This window comes from Misgurnus anguillicaudatus, chromosome 5 (genome assembly GCF_027580225.2).
Source record: "Misgurnus anguillicaudatus chromosome 5, ASM2758022v2, whole genome shotgun sequence".
NCBI lineage: Eukaryota > Metazoa > Chordata > Actinopteri > Cypriniformes > Cobitidae > Misgurnus > Misgurnus anguillicaudatus.
Window position 1 is genome coordinate 10,922,300 of NC_073341.2, and position 13,999 is coordinate 10,936,298.

Sequence of the window (13,999 nt, forward strand, 5' to 3'; positions counted from 1 at the left end):
GATTTATACATCATTTAAAACGTTAAAATGTCATTTTTTGTGTGTCTATAAAAACTGAATGTTGTGCTATTCACAAAATTAAGAAAATATACATAATGCGCGTTCTGTTATCTCTCCAACAGTGACGTCTTTTCAAAAACGCGTCAGAAAAATTACTGTAACGAATACTTTTCATATCATCAGAAGATAAATGTTATGTCTACATAATGCTTGGAATCTCTTTGAAATGATGTAAGTGAAGTCGTACATTGCTAATAGGCAACTACATGATTTCACCGTATATGCTAGAAGTGTGGTAATTTTCTTGTGGACTGAATAAAGTCTAAGATTGCCAATTTTTTTTACAACAAATCCCAGCACCATGTTTCATTCTTGACATGATCTTTATAGGCTACTGTATGATTGTTAATTCGACTGGATTGCCACATTGAACTTGAAAGCGCGACGCACATATCCGCCAGAGCTTAAACGACTTCATGTTCGCGTCTTTTTTGCTTAAACGGACAAATGCTCATATGTCAAAATAGCTGTTTTGGTGATTTTCATACTAAACATTTGGTTACTGTACATCTTAAACGAATAAACATTTTATTGCATTCGGTCTTATCCTAACCTGTTGAAGTCTGTCATTAAAGTTAATTAAATATCAAAAGAAAAAATAAAACTTTTGCATCTTCTGTATCTTCGTAAATAAAGATTAATTCAAACATCCTTTGTGTTGAGCTCTGCTATTTGAAGTAAGTTTAAGGTTTATCATGGAGTTTAGATTTCCTAAACTTTGGTTTCATTAAAGGGATACTTCACAAAATGAAAATTCTGTCATCATTTTTACATCCTTATGTTGTTCTAAACCTGTACGAATTTCTTTTTTCTGATGAACACAAAAGAAGATATTTTGATGGTATGCACACAGCTGTTAACCAATGACTTCTATATTAGGAATAAAAACAACATGATGGAATTCAATGGATTGTGTGCTTACCATCATTTATCAAAATATCTTCTTTTGTGTTTATTAAAATAAAATACAGGTTCAGAACAACATAAGGGTGAGTAAATGATGACAGAATTTTAATTTTTGGGTTAATCTCTTTAACAGACAGTAAATCAGATGTAAGAAATACAGTAGAAAGATTTCAAATTCACCCTTATTATGTTTACATATAATGCGATCAAAAGATTCATTTATGATTACACGTCAATTTCTTTTATGGACTATGGACCCCCTAAAGTACCTTTGGCCACCCCCTGGCCACCCCATTAAAAAAATTCTAGTTCCGCCACTGCTGAAGCGTCACAGCTACCAAGCGCTCGGCTGAAAAACAGCTGGCATTTGGCGTCTTCAAGGCGTTTTCAGCCGTGTTTAAAAGTTTTGGTGTGTCCAGCCCCTAAGGCTCACCGAATGAAAAAGCTCATCTCCACGTCAGCACCCGATGTGTGTAATCAACGGCCGCGTGACGTCGACCAGCGTAGCGCAAGCCTAGGGTTCGGTTCGGTGGAAAAAAAATCTAGGATTCGGCCGAACCCGAACCCCGGCAAAAAGCCCAGTATTCGGCCGAATCCGAATCCTGGATTCGGTGCATCCCTAGTTTACACATCGCGTTTATCACTATCTCAGTCTCACATGATAGTTTCTGTACAAACACTCGTGGCGTCAGTCGACAGCGCTCCACTGAGCCTCATTGAAGTTGCATTTAAGCATATATAATGCTGACGTGCACGTCGCAAATGTTCTGCCACAAACTGCAAGTCTGGAAAAAACTGTTATGGTGTTCCTGATTCTCAACCTGTGGATATTTTTCATCGCTAAAAGGAAGTTTGGGAAATTATAGCAGAGCACAAATGACAACATGTTTGCTCGAGACAGCACAAGCTAGCACTAAAGTAAAGCTAATCTTTTACATTATAGCAATGATGCTGGTAGTGACGATTCTCTCAGACCAATCAGTGATCTACAGTGTTTTCGCGTCAAGTTTGGTATCAGCTCGGGTCGCTTGGAACCCCAACCGAGGTGGTACGAAAAAAGTATCGGGTACTACGTATTGCACCCAATGGAAAAGCTCCCAAAAGTTAGCTGACCCAACCCAAACTAAACCAAACTGTGGGGTACTCAGCAATGGAAAAGCACCATAATATATTTAAGTTGAATTAACTCAAAATTTTAAGGCAGCACAAACACTTTTTTAGCTGAACCAACAACTCTTTTTAACATTGTGCTGGGTTGTTTCAACCCCAAAATACTGGGTTCTTTAAAGCCATTGAGTCTTGCGCCGATTATGTTTAATAAACTGATAACACGTGGGGTCATGTAAAAGTGTAAAACGTTTTTCTTTAATTGGGGAAAGCCCATAAACAGCTTAAGCAAAAACCGATCGGCACATGTAGTTTTTGCTCATTACCCCGATTTCGCGTGGCATGTAAACACCTTAACCGGCTTTCTCACGGTTTTGTCCATGTGCGACTATTATGTACTATAGGCGATGACGTCACTACCTGCGAGAAATCTGACAAATCTCCAAGTCCCATCTAAACACAGTTGTCTGCATAGCCGGTTTATTGATTTGCATGTAAACGCATGAAAACTGTTTTTTATAATAAGCAGATTTTTGATAGTTATCTGCTTATTCTGTGCATGTAAAGGTACTCATTGTTTAGTCAAATAAAAACGCTTTCCTGGTTAATTTAAGCCAACAACTGGGTTTGTCCCTTTTTGACCCAATGCTGGATTAAACATAGCCCAACATCATCTGATGGAGCACTTACACTGTAAACATTCTTGCACTTAAATAAGTTTAATTGATTTAAAATTACAATTAGTTTAAACTTTTTTGACTAGTTAGAAGTTGCTATATATTATAAAATAAGTTGAAATAACATTATTTTTATAATTTATAGCAACTGCTCAATTGGAAATTCAAGTTGATTAAACCAAAAAATGTAAGTGCAGTAAGAATCATTCACCCACACGATTTACACTTATACTTGACAGCTCAAGTATACAGACAATGTCATTTTTCTGTAACTTTATTTTTTGTCTGATTTGATACTGTATATTTCTCCAGTGACAATTTTTAGGTAAAATTATGATGTTTCCCCTTGAACCGAGAGAACCACGGCAAGAACCACCGAGAAAGATGTACATCAAACAAAACAGCCTGCAGGATTATGAAAGGACGAAGAAATATTGACTTAATATTGAGCAATTAAAGTGCGTCTCATCCCTGACTGTTTAAACACGGCGTCCTCGCGCACAGCCTGATGAATCTGCCTCTAGATCCCATCGGAGCTGAGCGCTGATGACTAACATGATATTTTTACTCTGTAATTATGTAACTCATCGGAAATGCAACACAAGTGTGAAGCACATGGAAGGTGCAGATACGGTCCACGCGATCCAGGAATACTATGCCGACCAAAGTGTTTCTGACACCTTAAGCTTTGCACATTATGTCCAGGATAGTCCGTGCCAAAGCACTGCTTTAAACAACCTTAATTTTAAGGCTTTGTTCTTGACTTGTTAGAAGGCTACATTTAGTTTACATTCAAGGATTTCAGTGTTATGAATGTACTAATGCTATATGACAAAAACATGAATGTCCTCTTGATTAAAAACTTTGTTAAACTGTAAAATAAGACATTTATGGAAAATGTGACATACCTTAATGCCAACAATCACCCAGTGCCTCCAGTTGGCAAGAGAGGGATTCATAAGACTGGGAGCATCTGGGTCCACCATCAATAAAGTGTATTTTCTATTCTGAAAAAAAAATACATATAAGCGTGAGTTAAAAGTACTATAGATAACAAAACAATAAATAGAATAAAGAACAGTTTATTAATTATCTTTTTTTTATAATTTTCATAATTTCATTCTTTTATTTTTTTATTTTTATGTTTGTTTCTTAAATGTTGATGTCCCACCATACATCCTTAATAAACAATTAATATTTTCTCTCCATGATTATTCAGGTCTTGTCATAGATGTAGTTATATTTTCTTCAGACAATTGCAAACATTGTGAAAGCATCAGTAACTTCATCTATACCTTCTGTAAGAACTCATAATCATTAGCATATGACGTATGGAAGAAAACTTTAATTAGTTACTGAGATTCTCAGACCACCTTCCATTCTCACACATTCACTGATTTGCAATCTGTTTGCGAAGTTTTCTTTACTTTTCTTTCTTTTTTTAATAAAAACACTTCGCCATAAACAGCCTGGCACACATTTTGGGTGCTACACATTAACAATGACTGACCAACTTAATTGCTTCAACCACCCATCTCCACAAGTCCCCTTAAAGTCGAAAGAACTGGGAGAGCAGATTGAATTATTGCGTGAGCGCATTTGTCATCCCTGGTGCGGAGCCCAAAATCTGCCAGACCATATGATAGCGTTATTATTATACGCCTCTCTCAGGAAAACAGTGCTGTCAATCACAACTGTTGCTATGCAACAATAGCCCCTCCCCACTACATCTAAACTGAGAAAGAGAGCAAATTAAACACTTTTAGTAAAATGAGGGGCAAATAAAAAAATTAAAACATCTAAAAAATGAACAAACATGTGTTTGTGCAAGTTTCAAATATGACCTATAACACAATATAAATCAATATATACACAATTATATAAATCAATTAAGCTCAAGTTTTATTTCATGTAGTGTTTACTCTTCTTGCTTTCTCGTTTGCCTTGCAGCCTCAATTTATAATCAACCTTAAACCTACCTAAACTAAAGCATGAAAATATAAAATCCCTGATGTTCTACGGTTTGGAGACCCAAATCCTCTGCTCACCTGACACAAATAAGCAATAAGCGCAAACAACCATAAGCCTAATAATCGGATGATGGTTAAGTTTAAGTGATAGCGGCTGCAGGCGATATTCAAAACCAAAACAATGCCGCCTCTCCTCCACGGGCTGTCATTAAACCTTCACAGGATCTCAGTGATCTGACCCCACGTGGACAGATTAAACACCCTTACCCGCCTCAGACCTGTTGCCAAAAAAATCTATTTAATCCTTACATGATAAAAAAATGAAGCATCCTAAAATTATTTGAACACTACATACTACATCTTCTGATGATACAGTCTGTTAGTAGAAATAAATAAATTGTTTAGAGGAATACACTTACAAATATTTGGGGGGTTGTATCTGCATTTATGTAAAAAAAATTACAAAAATTATTTAGTTATATCAGTTGAAAACTTGTCTCATGTGTCTTCATGCATTTTCATAAAAAAATTATTTTGCTTTATTTTGATTATACATTGTACTGCATGCTTATTTTGTAACAGCTACCCAGCACTTCACATACTTCATTAAATTATTTGATTAAATGAAATCCCCCTAATCATTCACCCTATCTGGTGTTTATAATATTTTTGGGGGGTTTGTCCAGGATATGGTGTTTGCAGAATTATCCTACATGTCGAACATGTGTTTAATGTTGATATTATGACGAGTTATTTCCATGTGCTTTGCTGGTATGGTTAAATGGATACCAAGCAGAAGTAACTGGGTTTACAAGTAACAATATTTTTGTATATATATATTTATCATATTTTTTACGGTTATACTTTCAAAACAGTTTGATAATTTGATATTTTTAACACGTTTCACACTTTTCATTTTAAGTGCATTCCTATAAATATACTTTTCATTAATTTTTACAGAATAACTGACAAGTAATTATTTTCTAAGGTAATCCACAGCATGCCACAGATGTTGTTAATAAAGCTTTAACCCTGAATATAACCCTGAGAAATTGAGTATTGAGACCTTTAATGTATAAGATTATGCTTTCAATGTTTTAGATGCTGCAGTTTTAAAACTTTCATGAATGTGAACCAATCCAAACACTTCATTTTTAATCTCAACAATCATGTCATTGTAATATCAATACACTAAGACCTATTTTAAGTGTTTCCCCTAATAAATGCGGCGAAAGCACATGCATTATGTGGGTGTTTGTCGCTGGGGTAGGAAGTATATGTGTGTATGTATACTGTATAATTAATGTGCATTTAGACAGATGGAGAAATCAAATGCAATGGAAAGCGAGTACAGAGAGAGAAGGTGTGAAGAGATGCACAACTACCACCTGGGACAGGGAGCAGTTTAGGTGTAGTCACAAAAAACAATATCTGTATTTTGAGCAGTACTGAGCAGTTCTTGTTTGGGAACAGGTTCTAAATTTTAGCTCCCTTTTAAAATTTGTCAGCGAAATATTTCTACTTTCCGATTTGCATTCTTAAACCATCATGAAAGTCTGGACTGTAAGAGTAAGTTTGAGATGTGGCATCGAATTGTCTTGATAATTCAAAGACATGAATTATTAAAAACGACATTCTATCAGAGCTATGGATTGTCGCTTAGCAAGTTGCACGCATGTAGGAGATGCCGGTTCGACTGTGATGGTTGTATGTTGTGTAGGTCACAAACAATGAAAAATATAAAGTACAATCTCACCCAGTGAGATGTCTTCAAGTTTGTGTGAATGCAAACGCCCACCAAACTCAAAGTTAGTGCACTTTTGCAAGGGATAACTGATATCACATAACTCGTAGGTAATATATTTATGCTGCTATAGTTAGCCTGTCTGGAACTGAGCGGATATTAAACCACAATACTGTGTGACACTTGCAGTACATGTGAACGGCCCCTACGCTAAAAGGATTTTTCCTGAGGACAATGGGACTAACAGACCCAGCTCCGGCTGCCGTGGAGGTCATCACGCCACTGGTCTACTGACCTTCCTTCAACATGATCAAGACAATCAACCACCAGCTGAACCCATCTAATCTACTTTTCCATGTATATATACATATATATTATGTTTTAATCCCCATAAAATTGTTAAAATCTTACATATTATATAATATATCCTCTATAGAATCAGCTATGTCTGGCTCTCTCCCAAGGGTTTTTTCCCCTCCTAGGACTTTTCTCCCACAGGGTTTTTCTCCTACACTCTAAAAACAAACGGTGCTATATAGCACCAAAAGTGGTTCTTTGCTCGTAATCATAGAAGAACCGTTTTTAGTGCCATATAGCACCGGTGAAGCACCAGTGAAGCACCTGTGTAGAACCATATAGTGCTATGTAGAACCAAATGTGGTGCTATAGTGGTGCTATATGGCACCTATATGGTTCTACACAGGTGCTTCACCGGTGCTATATGGCACTAAAAACGGTTCTTCTATGGTTACGATTCAAATCAACAGTTTTGGTGCTATATAGCACCGTTTGTTTTTTTAGAGAGTAGGGTTTTTTTTCAACCCCATTGGCTTAACTTAGCACCCTCTTACATAGGTTAAATTTTTACTACACTCGCTAGTATGGTTAATCTTAACTGCTGTGTTCTGCTCTTTATATTTGCAAGATTTTTCTTTTTTTTCCTGTATCTTTTAATGTAAAGCTGCTTTGAAACAATTAAACAATTGTGAAAAGCGCTATATAAATAAAACTGAATTGAGTTGAAAAAAGTGATGACCTGCTGGCCTGGGGGCGAAGCAATTAGGCAAGATAGGTCACTCAAGGTTGCGAAAAAGTATCAATCTGCGCTACCAGTACACGAGGAAACATTATAACCCCAGTAAGGTTCCTCACTTGAACCGTGTATTGTTTCATGGATGGAAGTGCTACAATAAACACGCACATAGGCGCCGATCCCGTGGGTGCTCTGGGGCTCGAGCACCCATCGAAATGGCCAAGCACATATGTTCAATTGCTTCACATTTCGCATCTAAAGCCACGCTGAAAACGTGACCACGCCTTTTTCCTCCATCTTTTCAAAGCGCTTGGGCACTCTGATAATCTGTCGTTGCTAAGTAACCTTAGCATTGCTTGACGTTGTGCCGAGCACCCACCAGTGGAAAAAGAAATCGTCGCCTATGAATAGCAGTATGTTAAGAAACGCATGATCCTCGTTTACATTTTTATAAAAAAAAACATATGGGTTATATATAAGCTTATATGCATCAATGAAGGCATGCACGAACGCGCACATACACACACACGGCCGTAGCCAGCTATGAGGTCACAGAGGTACGGACCTCTGTAATTTTTTTATATAAAAAAATACAATTTGAAGTTCTCTGAATGACTAACTGGTTTTTCAAAACGAATCCGCATATATAATTACGTTTGGACAGTTTACTGTGTAGTTTGTGTAAAATGACGAAGATTGGCTTAAGCTGCGACGGCGCGGGTACAGAATTTGCAGTGTTGCCAGATCCCGTTGTTAAAAATCCTCTTAAGACGTAGTGTTTTAGCAATTAATGTGACACTTTGACATTATCTATAAAGTGATTGTTAGGTATTGGTTAGTATTAGCGATTTATCTGATTTATTTCTGAATTACAATGTTTGGACGAACTTCGTTTTTTAAGGCCAATTATTTTTGCTTGTTTTTCGTACTAATATCTGGCAACATGGAAACTGAAAGTTATGAAATAAGACGCATCATTCAGCGCGAGCAGGTTATTGCTGATACTACATTCGGTAAGATAAAAGCAGTAATCATCACAATTGTGTCTGTAAGAGTATCAACAGTATCAACAACACTATCAAAAAACAGAAAATAACTCTGGTACAAAGATGTAGAAGAATTAAATAAAATATGCCAAATATGTTAAAACAGGTAGCGTAAAACGGTAAAGCTAATCTCAACAAAACAAGCATTAAGAATTCTGTTATTTCATTTCATTTAGAAGTTAACCTTTAACAAAGTCATGCTGAAAACAATAAGAGCACTAAACAAGTTATTGTTTAAAATCTTGTAACGTTTTTGTTATATAATATTGCTTATTAAAATGTCCATCCCCCAAAACAGAGAGAGTGTACCCAAAGTGTAAAAAGGTTAAGACAGAATATGTTAGATCCCAGGTAAAAAATTAAGTATGCTTCAATGTACTTAAACCACTTAAATACTAGCAAGTACATTTGTAAGTTATGTTACAAATATACTTATTAAAAGTAAAGTTCTACTTGAGCAGTACTTTAGTTTACCTGAAAAAGTAAGAATACCAGAACCAACTAGATTTGTATTGAAATAAATGATGTCTCAAAATAACACTTAGATGTTCTTAACTTAATTTTTAGAAGTACCAAAAACAAATGTGATATATAAGCCACAAAATGAGTGCACGAAAATAGTACACTTACTAAGTGTACTTAAAAAGTGTATTTTATGTAGGTGCACTTTTTTCACCTGGGATAGCATTTGTTAACTCTTAACACCCCACCCTGGACCTCGGTAATTTTCAAACCCTGCCTACGGCCATGCACACACACACGCACACACACACACACACACACACACACACATACTGGTTTTTGTGATTTACAAGGACACTCCAGCCCAAACCCGTTTTTTGCTGAATTAGGGGGACACCCCTTTCCACTTGCTTTACAGTGATGTGGAGGATATCAAAAATTTTATTTTGAGCCATACAACACAGATTTCACTTCAAAGTTTGTTTACACACAACACAATGTATAATATAGCAACCTGACAAAATACGCATTTATGAGGACATTTGATAATTAGATGGAAGCCCCACCCATGACAAACATTATTATGAGGACAATGATTATGCACACACACACATGATTTTAAAGTGTATTACAGGGTCCAACGTGAATTAATGGGACATAGCTTAACACAAACACAAAAGTGATGGCAGTGTGCATTAAAGGGACACAACTGATTTACAAGGACAAATGATTAAACACAAACACAAAAGTGATGGCAGTGTGTATTAAAGGGACACAACTGATTTACAAGGACAAATGATTAAACACAAACACAAAAGTGATGGCAGTGTGCATTAAAGGGACACAACTGATTTACAAGGACAATCGATTAAACACAAACACAAAAGTGATTGAAGTGTGTATTAAAGGGACACAACTGATTTACAATGACAAATGATTAAACACAAACACAAAAGTGATGGCAGTGTTTATTAAAGGGACACAACTGATCTATAAGGACAATCGATTAAACACAAACACAAAAGTGATGGCAGTGTGCATTAAAGGGACACAACTGATTTACAAGGACAATCGATTAAACACAAACACAAAAGTGATGGCAGTGTGTATTAAAGGGACACAACTGATTTACAAAGACAATCGATTAAACACAAACACAAAAGTGATGGCAGTGTGTATTAAAGGGACACAACTGATCTATAAGGACATTAGACTCAGCACACAGTAACATTAACATTATAACCTTTCATAAACATGCAGTAAAAAACAGCAGTAAACACTGTTGAAACCACAATAAAAGGTTCATGACATATGGGCTTTTAATTTTTTATGTTCACCAAGTTTTTATGTTACTACAGTTTTTGCATAGAAAACGTGCAAAATTAAGAAATTTTGACCTTTTGCACTCTGTTTCAAGTGATAGAAATGGCAAAATATGTGTGACACTGTCACACAACAAACATGTTGTACCGCTCATCATATACAGTATATTGTGATTTTATGTATATTTCAGTTTTAATAGGTTTCACATGTTTTCATTTATTCTATTTTATTCCTTTTGTGTTATGTCTTTTTTAGTTTTGGGCTTATTTAAACACCTGTCTATCAGCTAGAATTCTGACCCTCAAAGACCTGTTAGTCTGCCTTTAAAATGTCCACCTCCACTCCATTTATTATCCTAAATTAGATGCACCTGTATGAGGTCGTTAAATAAAGACACCTGTCAACCCCATACAATCAGTAAGAATCCAACTATTAACATGGCCAAGACCAAAGAGCTTTCCAAAGACAGAGACAAAATTGTACACCTCCACAAGGCTGAAAAGGGCTACAGGGAAATTGCCAAGCAGCTTGGTGAAAAAAGGTTCACTGTTGGAGCAATCATTAGAAAATGGAAGAAGCTAAACATGACTGTCAATCTCCCTCGGACTGGGGCTCCATGCAAGATCTCACCTTGTGTGGTCTCAATGATCCTAAGAAACTACATGGGAGGAGCTGGTCAATGACCTGAAAAGAGCTGGGACCACCGTTTCCAAGGTTACTGTTGGTAATACACTAAGACATCATGATTTGAAATCATGCATGGCACGGAAGCTTCCCCTGCTTAAACCAGCATAGGTCCAGGCCCGTCTTAAGTTTGCCAATGACCATTTGGGTGATCCAGAGGAGTCATGGGAGAAAGTCATGTGGTCAGATGAGACCAAAATATAACTTTTTGGTCATAATTCCACTAAACGTGTTTGAAGGAAGAAGAATGATGAGTACCATCCCAAGAACACCATCCCTACTGTGAAGCATGGGGGTGGTATTATCATGCTTTTGGACAATTTCAGACCCCTCCATGATTTACTCTATGAATACTTATTTTCCTCATATACAATATATATATATATACAATGGAGTGATGAGGGTGATGACTGTCAGGTGAAGAAGATTGAAGACCTGAAGGATTGATCATGTAAGGGAGAGTGAAGGATGATGGGAAATGGAGTTCCTAGGGAGATGACTGGGAAAATAAAAAGAAACAGGCAGGCAGACAGAACAGAACTGTTACAGTACTTCCCTCCTTTAGGTGCATCCACGCACTTAAAACAAGAACAAAGTACTACCTGTGGGGGTTGTCCTAGAGGCTGGGAGGATAGACAGGATGGGACAGTACAGGACGAGAAGCCTCCAGGAAAGTGCACAAGACACCAGGAGTCAAGGAGGTGCAGGTAGTTCGGGTGGCCAATTCCTTGGGGAAACTTAAGGAGGTGTGTACCATCCAAATTTATACCATGGCCAGCGTCATCACAGCTGCCACAACGACTTCAGGATCCAGTTCTGAGGGTGCTGGGCTAAGTTCGGGGGAGACAGTGAGTGCTGGGCTGAGTTCAGGGAAGCCAGGAGAACAAGCGCTTAAGAGATAAATTGCATAGATGGGAAGAAATCATCATTAATATATGATCATCCAGCCCCACCTTAAAACACGCATTAGGGATGGCATCACCCCAGCTTTCCAGATGAGTCAACTCCATGATCTCAGCTACATATTCCTGCAGAGGCCGTCCATTTTGCTTATGGTGATGATGCAAGTATTCCTCTGTTGTATCTATTTTATATTGTTTTTTCTGTTATGTTTTAGTGTTGGATTATGATAAAGAAGTTTATGATAAATATAAAGAAGAACTTGAATATACATTCTCTATGAAATAAACAATACATCTAGATCACAATAACGCAACGTAAACGAGAAGGGACAATGACTAAAAAAACAACAGGGTATATATGAAGAGTTTCGTTGCAAAACGAGATAACCACCGTTTTTTTTAATTGTTCAGAAATCGCGTTTTTTGGTTGTGCATTCCAATTAATTTCAATGCAACTGCAGTTGGTTTGTTTTGATTTAAAACCTTCATAACTTAAAAAATACAGCTAAGTAGCACCATAAAACAAAATAATAACATGATAACATAATAATAAAATTTTTTTGACAAAAATGTTAAAAAATGGATTTATTTCGTTTTGCAACGAAACTCTTCATATACACAATGGAGTGATGAGTGTGATGACTGGTCAGGTGAAGAAGATTGAAGATGATGATCAAGTGAGGGAGAGTGGAGGATGATGGGAAATTTAGTTCTTAGAGAGATAACTGGGAAAACAAAGGAAAACAGGCAGGCTGACAAAATAACACACTTAACTCTGATTACAAATTATATTAAGTGAGTATTTAGCAAACGCGAGTGTCTCTTTTATCATAAACCCTTATGTGATGTGATGCACATAGGTTCACATGACGCACAGAACACGTATTTTGACACGACAAGCCACATATATGATGGAAAAGCCGCCAGTGGAAATGGTATTTCTGTTTTCCCCTTAAGACTTCAGTGTAACCACCCACTTCAGGTGTTTGACAGGATCAGTCTGATTGACAGACTACATCTTTTAAAGAGTTAGTTCACTCCAAAATGTAAATGTTGTCATTAATTACTCTCTCTCATATCGTTCCACACCCATAACACCTTCATTCATATTCAGAACACAAATGAAGATATGTAACACAACTATTAGGTTCAAAGCTCATAAAGAACTTATTGTACGAGCTGTATTACAGGCTGCTGGGATCAGGATGATGACATTAAAGTCTACAGGTTCCCTCAATGCAGACAGACCTTCACCACAAGACCTGTTTTAGGTAAAAACGTGGTGCTGAGTGAAGTGGTGGAGAAACTGAGGACTAAACCACAAGCTGAATATGCTGGATCCGAAACATGTAACATTTGTACTGGGAAAAATGTATCCTGTCTGGTGTGTCTGGAATCATACTGTTAGAAAAATTCATCGAGTTTCACTCCTGTAAGCGACACAAAATGAGCGATGACACTGAACGTCCTTAGATGAGTTGCCCTTTAACACGATAAACCCATAGAGATATAATGCCATCATGACCAGTTGTATATGCAAGCTGTGTGTTGTGGATGGGCATGCAACTCTGAGATACAAGGAACTTTGAAGGGAGACAAAAATGTCTCCAGCAGAAAATCCAGAACAAAGAGCTGAGAGATGCTGTGGAGACTCATAAGCACTCTGCATAGACAGCAGTGGAAGACACTGACAGGATTTTTACTGAACGGATCCAATCCGCTGAGAAAAGATTATCTAAAGTGACACAGCTGATCAGAGATCAGGAGAAGACTGCAATGGGTCCGGCTGAAGGACTCAAAGCATCTGGAGCTATTGGTTCGGGGAGAGATGTTGAGCTGGAGCAGCTTTTAAAAACAGACCATCACATCAATTTCTTCCAGAATATCAACTTTTTTTTTACTGGGAGGTTGAGTGGATCAGTGAAGTAGGCACATCAGTGTCATATAAAACCATCATGAGTAAGAGACGGTCAAACAGGTCTAAGTTTGGATGTAACATCAGTCATGGACTTTGAACTGCTCCTCAGACTTGTTCTCATTCGGCCATAATAACAAATACACTGAGCTCCCTTTATTAAAATCTTC

The 13,999-nt window shown here is 37.1% G+C and overlaps 1 protein-coding gene across 2 annotated transcripts in view; it reads right to left on the bottom strand.

Moving 5' to 3' along the window:
* The window catches only part of LOC129413919 (phosphatidylethanolamine-binding protein 4), a 171,539-nt gene that overhangs the window by 82,330 nt on the left and 75,210 nt on the right, over nucleotides 1–13,999 (bottom strand). Inside the window, exon 4 of one of the 2 annotated variants that reach the window (XM_073867522.1) lies at nucleotides 3,659–3,755. In XM_073867522.1, the coding sequence (XP_073723623.1) occupies nucleotides 3,659–3,755 (97 nt within the window). The remainder of the gene's footprint in view (nucleotides 1–3,658; nucleotides 3,756–13,999) is intronic. The other variant, XM_073867523.1, reaches the window with a different exon arrangement.